At 41.5% G+C, this 13,763-nt stretch overlaps 2 protein-coding genes across 14 annotated transcripts in view; one reads left to right on the forward strand and one right to left on the reverse strand.

The window, feature by feature from the left end:
* The window catches only part of LOC128783438 (rap1 GTPase-activating protein 1-like), a 43,167-nt gene extending 37,566 nt beyond the window's left edge, over nt 1–5,601 (forward strand). For 11 of the 13 annotated variants that reach the window (XM_053934129.1, XM_053934127.1, XM_053934132.1 and 8 more), the window contains 3 exons: nt 2,646–2,731; nt 2,897–2,967; nt 5,143–5,601. In XM_053934129.1, coding sequence (XP_053790104.1) covers nt 2,646–2,731; nt 2,897–2,920 — 110 coding nt within the window. In that variant the 3' untranslated portion in view covers nt 2,921–2,967; nt 5,143–5,601. The other 2 variants (XM_053934120.1, XM_053934121.1) reach the window with 2 other exon arrangements.
* A 117-nt stretch (nt 5,602–5,718) lies between these two features.
* Nucleotides 5,719–13,282, reverse strand: GSTK1 (glutathione S-transferase kappa 1). Its single transcript, XM_053934133.1, has 8 exons — nt 13,114–13,282; nt 12,469–12,550; nt 11,583–11,711; nt 11,138–11,238; nt 10,692–10,727; nt 7,924–8,040; nt 7,334–7,427; nt 5,719–6,020 (listed from the first exon to the last, which is right to left on the reverse strand). Exons 1-8 carry the CDS (start codon nt 13,177–13,179, stop codon nt 5,980–5,982), a joined length of 666 nt encoding a protein of 221 aa, XP_053790108.1. The 5' UTR covers nt 13,180–13,282; the 3' UTR covers nt 5,719–5,979.
* Between the last annotated feature and the right edge of the window lie 481 nt (nt 13,283–13,763).

A 13,763-nucleotide genomic window follows, 5' to 3' on the forward strand; every position in this document is an offset into this window, starting at 1 on the left:
TAACCTGCACGAAGAGTTTTTTGCCAAGGTTGGGCTCTGAGTCTAGTACTTGATTAAAGCTGACGTATTTGATTAAAATCAGCTTGGATCCATTCACAGTGCAGTGGTGATTATAATCCTCAGAAGTTCTCTTCAGTCCTGTAGCAGGGACACCTATTGCATTTCCTGCTGTGGAGCTGGATCACCTGCCCTGATCTCAGACCCTGCTTGCAGTTGTGTTTCACTTTGTTAAAATGAACTGGTTTGGATTGAAGCACTTCTTGTTGAGCATCAGCCTTAAGCTAAAATTAGGGAAAGTTTAAATCCATTTCAGTCTGTTTCTGAGAATGAGGCTGTGTAAGATTTTGGGAAAGTATGATTGAAAAGACTAAGCTTTTGAGTTTGGGAAGTCATTAGAAACTGTGAAAGGCAAAACATTTAACATTTATTGTTGGAAGACTGGAATAGGAGCATGTTGAGATAGTAAGAGATACTAGGGATTATATGTATGGCAAGGAAGAGAGTTGGTTGGAATGAACCGTGAAATCTTTATAGGAATTGTGTGAAAAAGGATTGTTTGTAAAGATTACAAGGGTCAGAAAGTGGAGTCAGCTTACTTGGAGAATAGAGTTATGTCTCATCCTCCACAGCTGCTGTATATGAGATACCAAGAGTGGCCATCAGCTAGATGCATAAAATTGTCGGTATCTTAGCAACAGAATTGAAGATGTGATACTGTCAGATATTCTGCAGAGATCTCTGTTCTGTCAGATATTCCTCTTTTGTTGTGGATGCTGGAGGCAGGGATGCTTTCCATTGGCCCCTGCTGCTCTTCACAGATAGTTTCTCTGTCTGCTGACTCTTTATTGTCTTACAGTATATAAATAATTAATATGCATCACTGAGAATAATCATTACAGAGAATGCAGTATAAAGTTCAATGTAATTTTTAGGTTTTACTGCCCTGGGGACAGAGAGCAGTATCCTGGTGGTTTAGTTTTGCCCTTTATTGAGTTATCCAGTAAGTATTCAGCCACAGTTAATGCACTGTGTAAAATCAGACCAAACTGATTTTTTTTTAATGGAGAAACCTAAGACAAGCCCACTGTGAGTCTAGATCCTACACTGAATAAATCCAGCATTCCTAACCCATGTACACATTCTTGGCTTCTCCAATTTGCCTTTCAGATTGAGAGAGCAAAGTTACAGGAAAAAAAAATGTCAGCAGTCTGTGGTCATTATGCTCCCAGATCATGACATAGAGAACTGCCTTTGCCAAAATATTTTCTGAGTTGGCTTTTAACACCAACATATCTCATGTGACAGTGCATGTCACATGAGGCAGAGGTGACTTTCTCCCTAGCCTCACAGGCAGGATAAAAATTCAGCTATAACTCTCCTTAACACTTAGACGCTACCAGTTGTGTTAGATATGTTTTTATTTAGTTACTTGGCCTATTAGGCCTATTAGTCCACTTCCTACAATAAACATACATCATAATTAAATTTCAGCATAGTGGAACGGGGATATATACAAAATACAGACGAACCCTCATATTGTAAATTCATGTTGTTTAAAACCACAGTTTAGCAGCACTTGGCAGTGATTCACCAGTTATGCTTTTAAATCTCAGTTTTAAATTGCATAATTACACTGGGAAAGGGGATAATCTGCCTTGGAAAAAATGCTGAAAAAATAGTTGCATCTTATCTGTTTCCTGAAAATACTGGTGTGACCACATATAAGTGAAAAAAAATAAAAAGAAAGAAATGTTCCTGGGAAAAGCATCTTACCTTACCATCTTACTGCAGGAATCCCTCATTAGCTTTCTTCACTTTCCTGATTGAATGGTGGTTAGATATGCCATCAGAGGTATTCACCTGCCCATTCTACCTCTTAGCACATTCCACACTAATATCAATCCTTTAATTCAAACTCTTTCCATTTTTCCTCTGATCTAAAGAAAAGATTTAATATTTTATAATACAGATTTATTTTGTGATGCAGCTATGCATAAACTCCCACAAACTGTACTGGTTGGAAATTACCATATTTAGCAATTTTAACCATAGAATGTATAGAATGGAGGATCATCTAAGAGTAAATGTAGAATAGTTTAGGAAGGCTGTTATGTTAAAAATATCTTACTCATTTTTTGTGAAATGTGTATGGTGAATATAAGCTGATGACAGAAAGCAAAAGAATGCTTTTAATTTGTGAATTTTACAAGCATTTAATCCCTAGTTTTGCCATGGTGTTGATATGTGATGAGAGGCAAATTCCTTGAACCCTGAGGTCAGATATGGGAATCTCAAGGGAGGGGTCAGAGGGAGAAGGAAGAGAAACACTGTGAGAGCATAAGATTAGAGTCTGCTTCACAAGTGTGTATCCTTGGGAATAAGGCATTCAGATTGTCTGGAAACAGTGGCTGATGACTATTTTTTTAAATGAGATGAAAGCAGTCACTTTCCTCACATTTCGAGCTGGAATAAGTAACCGGTGAAGGTAACACTAGTCAATTTGGGCATAGGTACACTCTTTTCACTCTTGCCTGTGGATGGGCCACAGATCTGTGAAAGCTTTGGGATAAAACCAGCTATGTGTGCAGCTCCTGGGACACCCTCTTGATTATTTTTGTATTGTTCTGTGCTTGGTTCCCTTCTAGGAAGCAGGTTGCTTCCTTCCAGCAGTGTTGCTGGCTCCACTGGAAAAGGAAAAGGCAGCAAAGCAGAGGCTCAGCACCATAATCCAGTAAGTGCTTTAATAAAATGTTTCCTTCTCGCTTGCACAGAGATAAGGATGGGCGAAAAGAGAGAGGCTTGATTTAGGAGGCATTGCTTGCTGAGGGTCGAAAGGACAGTAGGGCAGTAGGAAGGTGCTTGCAGGGGGAGGTTAAAGCAGTGCCTTGTTCTGCAGGCCTCCATTTTGTGCTGTGTGTGATGTCAGCGCTGGAGCACTCTCTGCCGCACGCAGGGTGAGGAGCACAGGTAAGGGACATGGGGGGAGGAGAGCCACGGGCCCCAGGCCATCCCTGCTTCACTGAGACAGTGCAGCAAGTGCTGTACAGCTTCTCAGGAAACAGAGTTAGTCCTTTACCTTCCTCCCCAAGCGATCTTCCATGGCCAACAACTCTGGCCTGTCTGATTTACCTAAGCACTCCCTTTCTTGGCTGCTTCCTCCCTCTCAGGGAACAGCCTTTCCCATTGAGATTCTGTTCTCTGCCCTAATCTAGGCACACTTTCTTGTCTTTCATTGTTCAGTTTCCTTTGCTCAGATATAGCCTACCTTTCTGTGTGCCTACCTCTGCTTTTTAAAATAGTTTCATAACTTTGCAGAACTCCTATTTGTTGCTCATTTTCTCATGTTGTGCCTATGTGTACACTTGTTTATTTGCTTTCAGCTTAGCATTGGTGGGACCTACTTGTCCATGTCAGTTTCACAGCTTTTCCAGACATGGGAAGTGGGACTTGATTTTCTGGTGAGGTCTGGAATAGAGCAAAGGGAAACACAACTTCAGGATTGGTCCCTGGACAGTTTTGCCTGTGTTGTTGAGAGTCTTTTTGCTCAATGTCCCTTTCCTTGCCCAGTATCTTCTCTGGCCTGACAGCTAAACAGCTGCCTTGAAGGTAGTGGGGATGTGAGGCTCTTAGGAACTAGATTGAGTAACTGATTAGAAGAGGTATCATCTTTATGGAAGAAAATTCTTCCAGCTATTCTTAAATATTCCTAAATAGCTGGTAGTTCTTATTGTTGCTGTTCAGATCCTCAGTGCTCAAGTTTTAGCTGCCCTGCCACCTTGTGGCATTCAGAGCAGCCAGGTGAACAGTTCAGCTCCATGTAGTGGTGGCCACTGGTGCCACAGCAGATCAGAGCTGGTACTCACCACTGAGGCAGCTTCAGTGTGTGCTACAACAGAGATCAGAACTGAGCATGACAGTGCAGCTGCCAGCCGCTGTTTACTGGGGTCATCCCCAGAGTGTTTGCCAAGAGCTTGTACTCACAGCACGGCTCTGTAACACAGGAGCAAGGCTATCTAAATGAGGGGCAGAACTCCCTCAAAGTTCTGCTCCCAAACAGGCAAATTTTGCTCAAAATAGGTGCAGAGTCAGAATTGCAACAATCTGCAAACTCACTGATACAAAGGCAAAGGCTGTGGTTTTGCATTTACTGGTGGCTATTACAGGCAATAAGCAATGTATCTCAGTAGTACTTAAGTATGATTTTAGTACCTAAGGTATTGAGCATTTAATTTCCACTGATTTGAAATAGGTCAAAGAGCATTTAAGATAATTTAGTGAAATATATTGCAGTTTGTAGGATCCATGTCCGTGGGATCTTTTGGTCCATTTGCCAAATCAACAACATTCTGCCACAAAGGCTGGTTATTTTTCAGTTGATCTGGTTCAAAGAACAAAGTTTCATGAGACCCTGCTTTTCACTGTGAGATTATTTCCGGATGTTCTTTGAATTCTCACAAGCTCCTTACCAGAGTTCATTATATCCACTCCTGAGACAGCACTACTGGCTTAAAGTGATGTTTTAGTAATTCCATTTTATCACAACCTCTGAATCAGTTTGATAGCACAGATTGGAGACTATCAAGTTTCAGGGGAGCAATGGTAAAATTTTCTCTAACATGGCTGCAAGGGACTCAAAGAAACCTATGGCACCCACATCCATGGTAACCTCTGTCATTCTAACGCCTCTTATCTCTCACAAAGATTTCCTTCAGTTCCAGGCTGGATTTGCCCAAAGACTAATGGGTGCACTGGTAAAAAGGAGAAAGGACTCCTCCAATCCTAGGGTATTTCCTGAAGAGCTGAAAGAAGTAGAAATTGTGGATGGGGGAACAAATGATACTCCCGCAACACTTAGAGCTGTAAGAACATGAAGGATACAGACTTTTTTTCTGATGCTTTGTTCTAGGATTTGCTGTTCAAGTGAAAATACATGAATATACTTTACCTTAAAAAGACAAAAAAGGGAATTCCAGTTGCTGCTGTTTCATTCGGTGATGCATCATAGAGTGTGGAATCATGGAGAAATCAAACTTTATATAAATAAAATTTCTGTGTGTCATTCTAATTTGGCCAATACAGGTCTGAACTCAAAGTGTTTCCATGTGAAGTTTCTTAATTGTTTGCATACCTTTCCTTCTGCAGACTACATGATTGGAATTCCCTCACAGCCATATCCAAATCACCTTTGGATAGGCAGAAATCAGGGCATCCTTGAGGAAGCAAAACAGAATCTACTTCAGTTACCAGCTGAACCTACAGTGGTGTTCACAAACGTTCTCCAAAGACATTCCTGTAAAACTTGCATTAGTTAAAAACCCCTGCAAGGTTTGGGGTTGGTGCCCACGAATGCATGTGTGTGGTGGTCTACTCAAATATCAGTGACTGCAGAGCAAGGTGTATCAAATATTGTCCAGGTTGGGGACAATTCCTTTTAAAATACTTGATTGGTTCCCTAGACTCTTCTTTGGGTTGTAATTTTGTGTCCTTCCCAGCTGCCATGATGCAAAGTAAAAGGAAGCATTAATATCTTAGCCTGTGCTTCTTATGTCTATGTAGTACACTGGACTTAAAATAAAAGGAGAATGTGGCCAGTTTCTCTTAGGTTTTGTGTGTGTGTGTTTATAAAGGACAAACAGGAAGACATGAGAAACCAAGAGACTTGCATAATCCTCATGTTTTTAGGGTAAAGGAAAGAAAACCAACCGGGGAAGAAGAATGTTCACTCTGCAAGAAGTTAAATCTTTAATGTTAACCTTTGATCTGTTGAAAGAAAGGAAGCACATTTGTATTGGTAAACACCTCACCAGGCTGGTAATACTGGCAAACCTTGGTATTTTTCAAAATTAGAGATGAGACCAAGCAGTAAAATTAACTGTTAAGGATGAGAAAGCCATCTCTCCATAAAATTGAATACATTCAGATAATCACTGAAGATTGATGTATATATTTTCCTTCCTATATATATTTCCCCAGGACTTTTCACAGCTTGGGGCTTGGAACTGGTCCCAGCCATTTTTCACCTGCAAGACAAACCATCACAAAAGAGATATGTTACAATTTAATCCATACAAGTAATTGGCCAGTAATTTTTCTGCAGCAGGATTACTGTTCCTACTCCTGTGAAGGGTAACTACTGGTGATGGAATACAGATTTATATCTTGTTTGGTGTGCTACAGCCAGCTCCATAAATATTTCACTGTCTAGTCACAACTGAAACTGTACAGAAGAATTATTTTCTTCCATTACAGATGAGACGTTCTGCAGGTTGGGGGTATTCCACATGAGGGAGAAATCAGTTCTCTTTAGGACTTTTTTTTGGGGGGGTGGGGGCTGAGGGTTAAAAAAAGCAGAAAAAGGGTGCAAGGCTGCAGAGTCAGAGAATCAAAAAGAAAATCTGATTAAGTCCTTGGAGTTGAGACTAGAAACCAGGCGACAACATTCCAGTCAGTATTTAGTGACTACTGTAGTGGGTGTTGGGTACTCTTCTTCCTCACTCTCATGTCCATCAAGAATATTTTATAGAATCAGAAACTCATCCTGAAGACTAAAAAAACAAAAAACTAAAAAAATTTCCGTTCTGCTTAAGCCTATGACTAATACTAATTTGCATTAATTAATACTTTCTGCTGACTGTTTTCCACAAATGCATGAGCTAATTAAGTGCATAACTCTTTCTAGAGACATTCTCTCAAAGCGCCAAATCTTGAGATGCCCTCTAATTCATAAAAACAGGTGACTTTAGTTTTATTATTTATCACAACCTACTTAAATCTCTTAATGAATATAAAGTGTGTATTCTGTTAATAGGTAAATGAAAAGAAGGATTGTCAATATCTGAACAACTTTTAAACAGCTGTGTAGGTAGACACAAGTTATGGATTGGGGAGCTGTAATAATGTGCTTTTACTAAGAAGGAACAGATAAAAAATGAAAATGTTAGAAAGACAGAAAAAAAAAATAAAAAAAAGCATTACCAGCCATAGTCATAATCTTAGCCAAGGCCTACTGTCCAGTACCAAAAGGTTACATATGAATATTTTGAGAACTAAAGAGTTTCAGTAGTATTTTGAGAATGGCACATGGAACACAAAGCCTTGAAACACACCACAAGAGGATGGAGTACTCAAGTTACTTCTGGTTTGGAAAAGGATCATTTGGTCATTTTAAGTGTACTGAGACAGATTTCAGTCAGCAATTTCATTCCAGGAGAAGGATAACCAACATTATTTAACATTTGAAAGCCCTGAAGAGTGTTTTACTCAGCTGCATTACGTATTTTGTTCCAAGAGGGTGAAAGCATGAAACCAAAGTGATGCAATGAGGTAGACTCACCTATAATGCTCCCTAGCAGCTCTAAACGATCAGAGCCAAAAAACAGATGAGGTTCCCCATCATAATGTGCCACAACAGCAGGCATCCCAAATGCCTATTGACAACATGGAGATGAAACAGAGAATGTTATAATGGGAGAATTTCTTGCAGTCATATCATCAATCTTCAGGAATAAATCCCAACAACTTTTACTTTCTTTTCCTCCTCTTCTTTTTACCTTCTTTGTTCTTAAAGATAAGCCCAATGAAGCCATCTGAAAGTAGGTGACTCTCCAGAGCCTGTGTGCCCCTTTTGAAGGAGCATAAAAACAACCTGATTAATCCACAATTCTATTTCAAGTAGCAATGAATACTGTCTCTCAGTACTGTTCCTGTCCTTGCTGTCCAGCTGGAATGAGTGGGTCAACCTTATTTTCCCAGATGACAGTGAGATGAACTACCAACAACAGTGAGGTGGCTTTCACACACAGGAAAACACGGAGTCTATATAGTGCTTTCTAATCATCACCCTCATTGTTCCCTGCTTCCCTGTATTTTTAAGAGGGAAGGAATGCACAGCTGCGAAGCCCAGTGCCATTGGAAGCATCTCACCCCATATTTCAGCGCTTCAGCTGTTGTGTCTTTCAGTCGGTCCTTCACTGCAGAGGATGAAATCATTTCAAGTGCCTTCTGGGAGAGCTCTGCTGAGAGCCCAGCCTGTCGGGCAACCTGTGAAAAGATGATATAATTAAGCATACTCTAAAAGTAAACATTCTAATTCCTACCCTAGTCTAATCAATTTAATCTTCAGGATTATCACCTAAGGTGCATTGATGAAAAAATTTCAAAATACTCTTGAAACACTTGCCCAACTGTCTTGCTGTATTTCCAACCTATCAATCATTTAACAACTCTCAGATACGAAGTAGAAGAGACATTTTAAATCTTCCAAGCCCCAAATCTGCAGTTTTTTTTTTTTTTTACAAGGAGTTCCTAAACTGAAGGAAAAAAAGAAGGAACCTTTGATACAATGACTCATCAGATAACTTACAAAAAACTTCAAACTGGTGTTATGAAAAATAAAATCTCTCAGTACAAGCCTACCAAGACAGAAACAGTTTGTGTGACAAATGTGGCCACATGAGATCTCTAAGTGACACAGCGTGAAAGAGTAAATCACAGAGGTGAAACAGTTGCTGGTGTTGCTGCTGGATCTTTTTCACCTCGTCTGAGCCTCTGCCACACAGAAATGAGACAAAGTAGCCAAACTTAAACGTCCAATATTTATCTGGTAACAATGAGAAGTATTTGAATAAAGTATTTCACAAAAAAAAAAAAAAAAAAAAAAAAAAAAAAAAAAAAGAAAGAAAGAAATGCAATATTGCACATGGACAAGTAACCCTGCACATGCAGGTGTTAATGACTCTTTCAATTACTTTTTTTGTTTAGCACCCACATTTTCATGGGAAATGAGGAGCTCTTTTGGACTGTGCTTGAACAGGAGGTTAAACAAGTGTAGCACTGGACTAGAACAAAATACTTGGTATCCACAGTGTTTAGACTGCAATATTTGCACCGTGATGTAGTATCTGGTCCTCACAATTTCAGGACGGAAAGAGGATTTAAGTGGACTGGGGCAGAATTCAGACCACACATTGCTGATACAGCAATTTATGTGAAGCTGCTTTTGATTAAGAAGTTAAAGAATACTAAGGAATTATTATCAAGTTTAAAAAGTACCATTTTTCTGACTGATGTGTAAAATAAATCCACCTGTAAAGACTCAGATGATTGGCTGGGACCTCTCAGCCACCTTTGGATGACAGATTTCCTGAAAAGTCTAGTACTTGTTGCTGGAGTGAATGAAGACAGACACAAGCAAACAAGGGGACACCTCCCTCTCTGCACTGATAAACGGGGGATACTCATCGACTGCTAAACTGTGGCTACATTAGAGATTGTTCTGAGTATTGTGGCGCTGAATTTCTCTATGTCCTTGCTTTATTTAAATAATGATGGATTCAGAGACTATGTGACAACGTTCTGTATATATTTATGTACAGGGTCTAGCTAGAATGGAGCTACTTTGCTTCACAGCATCTCCTATGGTTTTGTGTTTCAGATCTGTGACCAAAACAACGCTGATAACATCCTAATTATTTTAGCTATTGATGAATGGTGTTTGCACAGTGTCAAGGCACTCTCTGGTTATTACTCTCCCCCCACAGTGAATAAACTGGGGCTTCATCAGAGGCTGGGAGATGATCTGAACTAACCCAAGAGACAGACCATGCCATATGCCATGCTCAGCAGTAATTGATGAAGAGGGGGTTTAGGCAGGTTAACCTTTTTCTTGGGAACTGGCTGAGCATCAGTCTAGTCTACTGATGGTAGGTGGTTCTTTGTTTTCTTTCACTCTGCTTCCACTTCTCTTTTGCTTATTAGGTAATTTTATCTCGAACCACAAGTTTTCTGGCTTTTATTCTTCTTTTCCTCTTCCCCTGTCCTCCTGGGCAGTGGGAGGAAGCAAGTGAGCACCTTTGTGGTGCTTGGCTGCCTATCAGATTAAAAGTACCACTTTAATTATATCTTTAGCTATATAGATAATTAATTAATTAAAGTATATATTTAAATAAATATAACTTTAATTATATCCTTCAAATCTTGCTTCTTAAAAAGGTGAAGTGCAAACCTTTACTGAAATTTTGGTAAAAAAGCTACACTAAGATGAAGCTGAAGAGCAAGGACTAGACTTGGGGGGGAACAGCAAGACTGCAAACTTCAGATTTCAACTAGGTATGTTGGATAGGAGAGACTAGTCATGAACAACTCCTCTCTTTTCTTCATATTCCAAGAACTTATAAAATAGTGAAGAAATGAGAGATTTAAGAGGATCTGCTGGTATACTAACTTAGATGCCATTACAGCTTTTACTGTAATAAACAAAATTGAAACAGCAAAAGAAAATAAATCAAGAGTATAATTTCCAGGTATATAAAAGGGCAATATAGCATTAAGCTTAATAGAAAACCTGACTGCATCACTCTAAGAAAAGTCACCTTCCCCAAGTGTTGCATTACACCTGAACATTTCATATAGCAGCAATGCCTCAATGCATTCTGCAGAAACTATTTATACTTTAATGACTGTTAATGAAACAGTATCAACAGGTAACTCATTGTCCAGCCTGGGTATCTTGCCACATGAATTAACAAAAAAAAAAAAAAGTGTATTCTGGTTCTGAGTGTTATGTAAAACATGACAAGAAAAAAAAAATCGAAACAGAGTTGCAAGGGAGTTTAAATCCATTTTTTTTTCAAAGTCCTCAATAAGAATATCGATCAGAAATGCAGAAGCACTAAGAAAAAGGAGACACTTACAGCCAATATGTTCTCTGGCTGACTGATGTCTTCATGCTGGTAAAAGAATAAAAAAAGTAAATCAGTATTTAAGAAACAAAAGCTTGGCTCTGGATTTAAAAGCAAGTTTTCTAAGAAAACAAAAATAAACCCAATACTAGTTGCTGGAGAAATTACCTCAGAAAAGGTCTTAAGTCACCTAATCTAGGAATGTGTTAAAATGTTTTCTGATAAGAACCACTGATCCATTGCTCCAACCTGTTGGACCCACCATATATTCCTAAAAGAAGGCAAATTAAGCTGATCATAATAAGCTTGTGGCTTCTGAACCACTGTGACCTTAAGTTCCTGCTATGACTTTTCATTAAAAGACATTTTCTTCCTCTTGTTGGAATTCCACATTTGAATGATGTGGGACAGGACGGGTGACAGAAAGGGTCAAGAAGTTGGCTGCATAAAATACTGACCTGTGACCAAAACCGCATCCAGAACTCCCTAGATAAGGGTTCCAGGTACTGTGGGTTTGTCATGTCAATGGCTGTGATAAAGCGCATGGCCGTCAGACTGCCTGGATTCGTGGGGAGACAGAAGAGCACTCAGACAAGGCACAGCATCAGGAGCAGGTGTGGTCTGCATGACTGCTAAGAACAGTGTGATCTCCCCTGTAACAGTCCTGAGAAACCCACAGTCTGTACAGTAAAGCTCATGTTGCTCCACAGTTATCTCCCATGCTAGTATCATTCACAGCCATATTTCTCCAGGAATTTCTCTCATGGCTATGAATGCACAGACTTCATGCTGCTCACAGCTTCAGGAAAAGGCTGGACACAGGGAATTCATCTTCACCTTTACTGGTAGGGAGAACTGGAACCAGAAGTGCTAGGGATAAGAAACACCAGCTAAGACTCTTACTTGTGCCCATGATGTGCTGGAAGGCATCTGGGGACATGTGTACAGGCACCTGGTAGTATTTTGCCATCCTTTTCATATCCTTCAGCATGTATTCCCCTCGCTTTGGTAACATTGCTGGTGGCTTGTTACCTTTTAGGAAAAAGTTCTGTTGAGATTTCCAGCTGTATTATAATAACACTGAACAAACCAACACTAGACAAATTATGCCTCCTACGTACATATACCTAAGGAAGAGCAAAATTTCACAGTATAATTTCATGTTGGCTTACTGAAACATACTTGGCTCTTCCAAAGATAATGCTAAGATTTAAACATGGTTTATTTCAGTTTTGCACAGATCAAACCTTTAGGATAGCTGAATAGTTTTAAACCAAGGTTCAAATGTCCTAGCAGGGATTTATGTTGATTCAGACAGATGACTTTTAAGCTAGACAACTCTTAATGCATGGGTAAACCGATGTAAAGACTTGTTAATTCATGATTTATGTGGTTTAAGTCTTGGTGATCTAATTAAGACCATGAGTACTGTTTCAGGACATACTTGTATCTTTCCTGCATATTACAAAGTGCAAGTGTTCCACAAATTAATTCTGGTTTAAAATCTAACTCTAGGAAAACACTCCATGTCAAGTTATTATTATTATTGTTTATTTTATTGTATTGTAGAACAGATGGATTTTAGCACAGACTGACTGTGTAGTTGCAACAGTGTGAAATTCCTTATGACTAATTTCTCAATCCCTTAGGGGCTCCACAATCCTATAGTTAATCTGTTACTGGTGCCACAGCTTAGTTCAGAGCTCGCTCCGCGTGGGCTCTGCACATACCCAGGGCTTTCACACTAAGTGCTCTGCTAGTGAAGAAGGTATCTCCCTGCACTCCATACCAGTTTGTTGCATTATGCCACCAAGGAAAGCTGGACGGAAGCGCAGGTCAATATTCCAGATGTGCCTGTACCGGCAGAGCGCCTGCAATGTGGAAGAGTAGTGAGGGATTCACAGTCAGAGATGTCTGTAGAGCTGTGTGCAGCTAAGGCAGTAAATACTACAAATAAATCCTTTCCTATTGTATTAGGGCTAGTCGTAAAGCCTTTCCTGGATGCTGCCAGAGAACTCTGATCTCAGGAAAACAGAGGGGGTCTCTATTCGTGTCACGACTATCTAAGTCTAAGCAGGGGTAAGTAAGGGAAAGGTCAGGCTCATGTCATGATCAGGACACCTGCACTTTTTAAATAGGAAACCAACCCCCGAAGCAAAATGTTCAGCATTAACTCCTGCACTGCCGTCTGGCTCAGACACGCTTCCCTGCTGTCCCTGGATTTCAACACGCGGGGGAGAAGCCCAGGCACCTCTCAGAGGTGAGAGAAAAATTAACTTCGGAGCGCAAAGAGCGCTGCCTGCAGCCAGCCGGCCGAGGTGCCCGTGAGCAGCCCTTCCAAGGGGGAGGCGGCGGCGGGACCGGCCGGGCGCCAGAGCCGCTCCGGCACCGCAGAGAGCCGGGAAGGGCCTCCCTCCCTCTGCCGACCCCTCACCTCAAACGCCAGCCAGGAGTACGGGGAAATCACATCGTAAAACAGCTCCACGAGCGTCCGGCCCATCCTGGCCCCGTGCCCTGCCGTGCGCCGCTCCGCAGCGTCCTGCGGCCGCAGCACCGCCCCGGGCAGGGAGCGGCGGCGGGGCGGCCCTTCCGCCAAGGCGGGACGGAGCCTCCCCCGCCGCCCCTCCGACTCCGCCTCCCCGCCTCTCCCGCTCGCTCGGCCCGGCCTTCGGTGGCTCTCCGAAGAATGCCGGCCCGGGAGGAAGAGCAGGGGAGGGATCGCAGGGGGCTGGGAGGGAGCCTGTGTCCTGTCCATGGCGAGGCCGGGGGAGAGCAAGCTCCCGAGGAGGGAACCCGGGAGCTGATTCGGCGGAGTAGTCCAGCGTGTTTTCCCGGGAGCACGGCGTCCTTGCCGGATCAGCAAACGATTTACGCGCCACTGGCCCTTTAATCCCACTACCCTCCATTTCCGCCACACTTGTTCCTCCTCCATTCACCTAAGCCCTTCCTTTTCTCCACCTTTACTTCCTCCCCTGCCCATCCCACAGAAGCTCTGCAATCGCAAAGCGCTCTAGTTCTGCCACGGTTCCTTCCCCACCGCAGCAACGCACTGTAGTCTTGGATGTTATCTGGAACGTGCTCCTG

This window comes from Vidua chalybeata, chromosome 2 (genome assembly GCF_026979565.1).
Source record: "Vidua chalybeata isolate OUT-0048 chromosome 2, bVidCha1 merged haplotype, whole genome shotgun sequence".
Lineage (NCBI taxonomy): Eukaryota > Metazoa > Chordata > Aves > Passeriformes > Viduidae > Vidua > Vidua chalybeata.

Bases quoted from the DNA above. Each gene is read 5' to 3' on its own strand.
- GSTK1 (XM_053934133.1), bottom strand. From the start codon at position 13,179: ATGGGCCGGACGCTCGTGGAGCTGTTTTACGATGTGATTTCCCCGTAC. The intron at 7,428-7,923 runs GTGAGATGCTTC...TGTTGTCAATAG, and splicing joins CTGAAGCGCTGAAATATGGG to GCATTTGGGATGCCTGCTGT. The intron at 6,021-7,333 runs GTGAGTCTACCT...TTTGTCTTGCAG, and splicing joins GCTGCTAGGGAGCATTATAG to GTGAAAAATGGCTGGGACCA.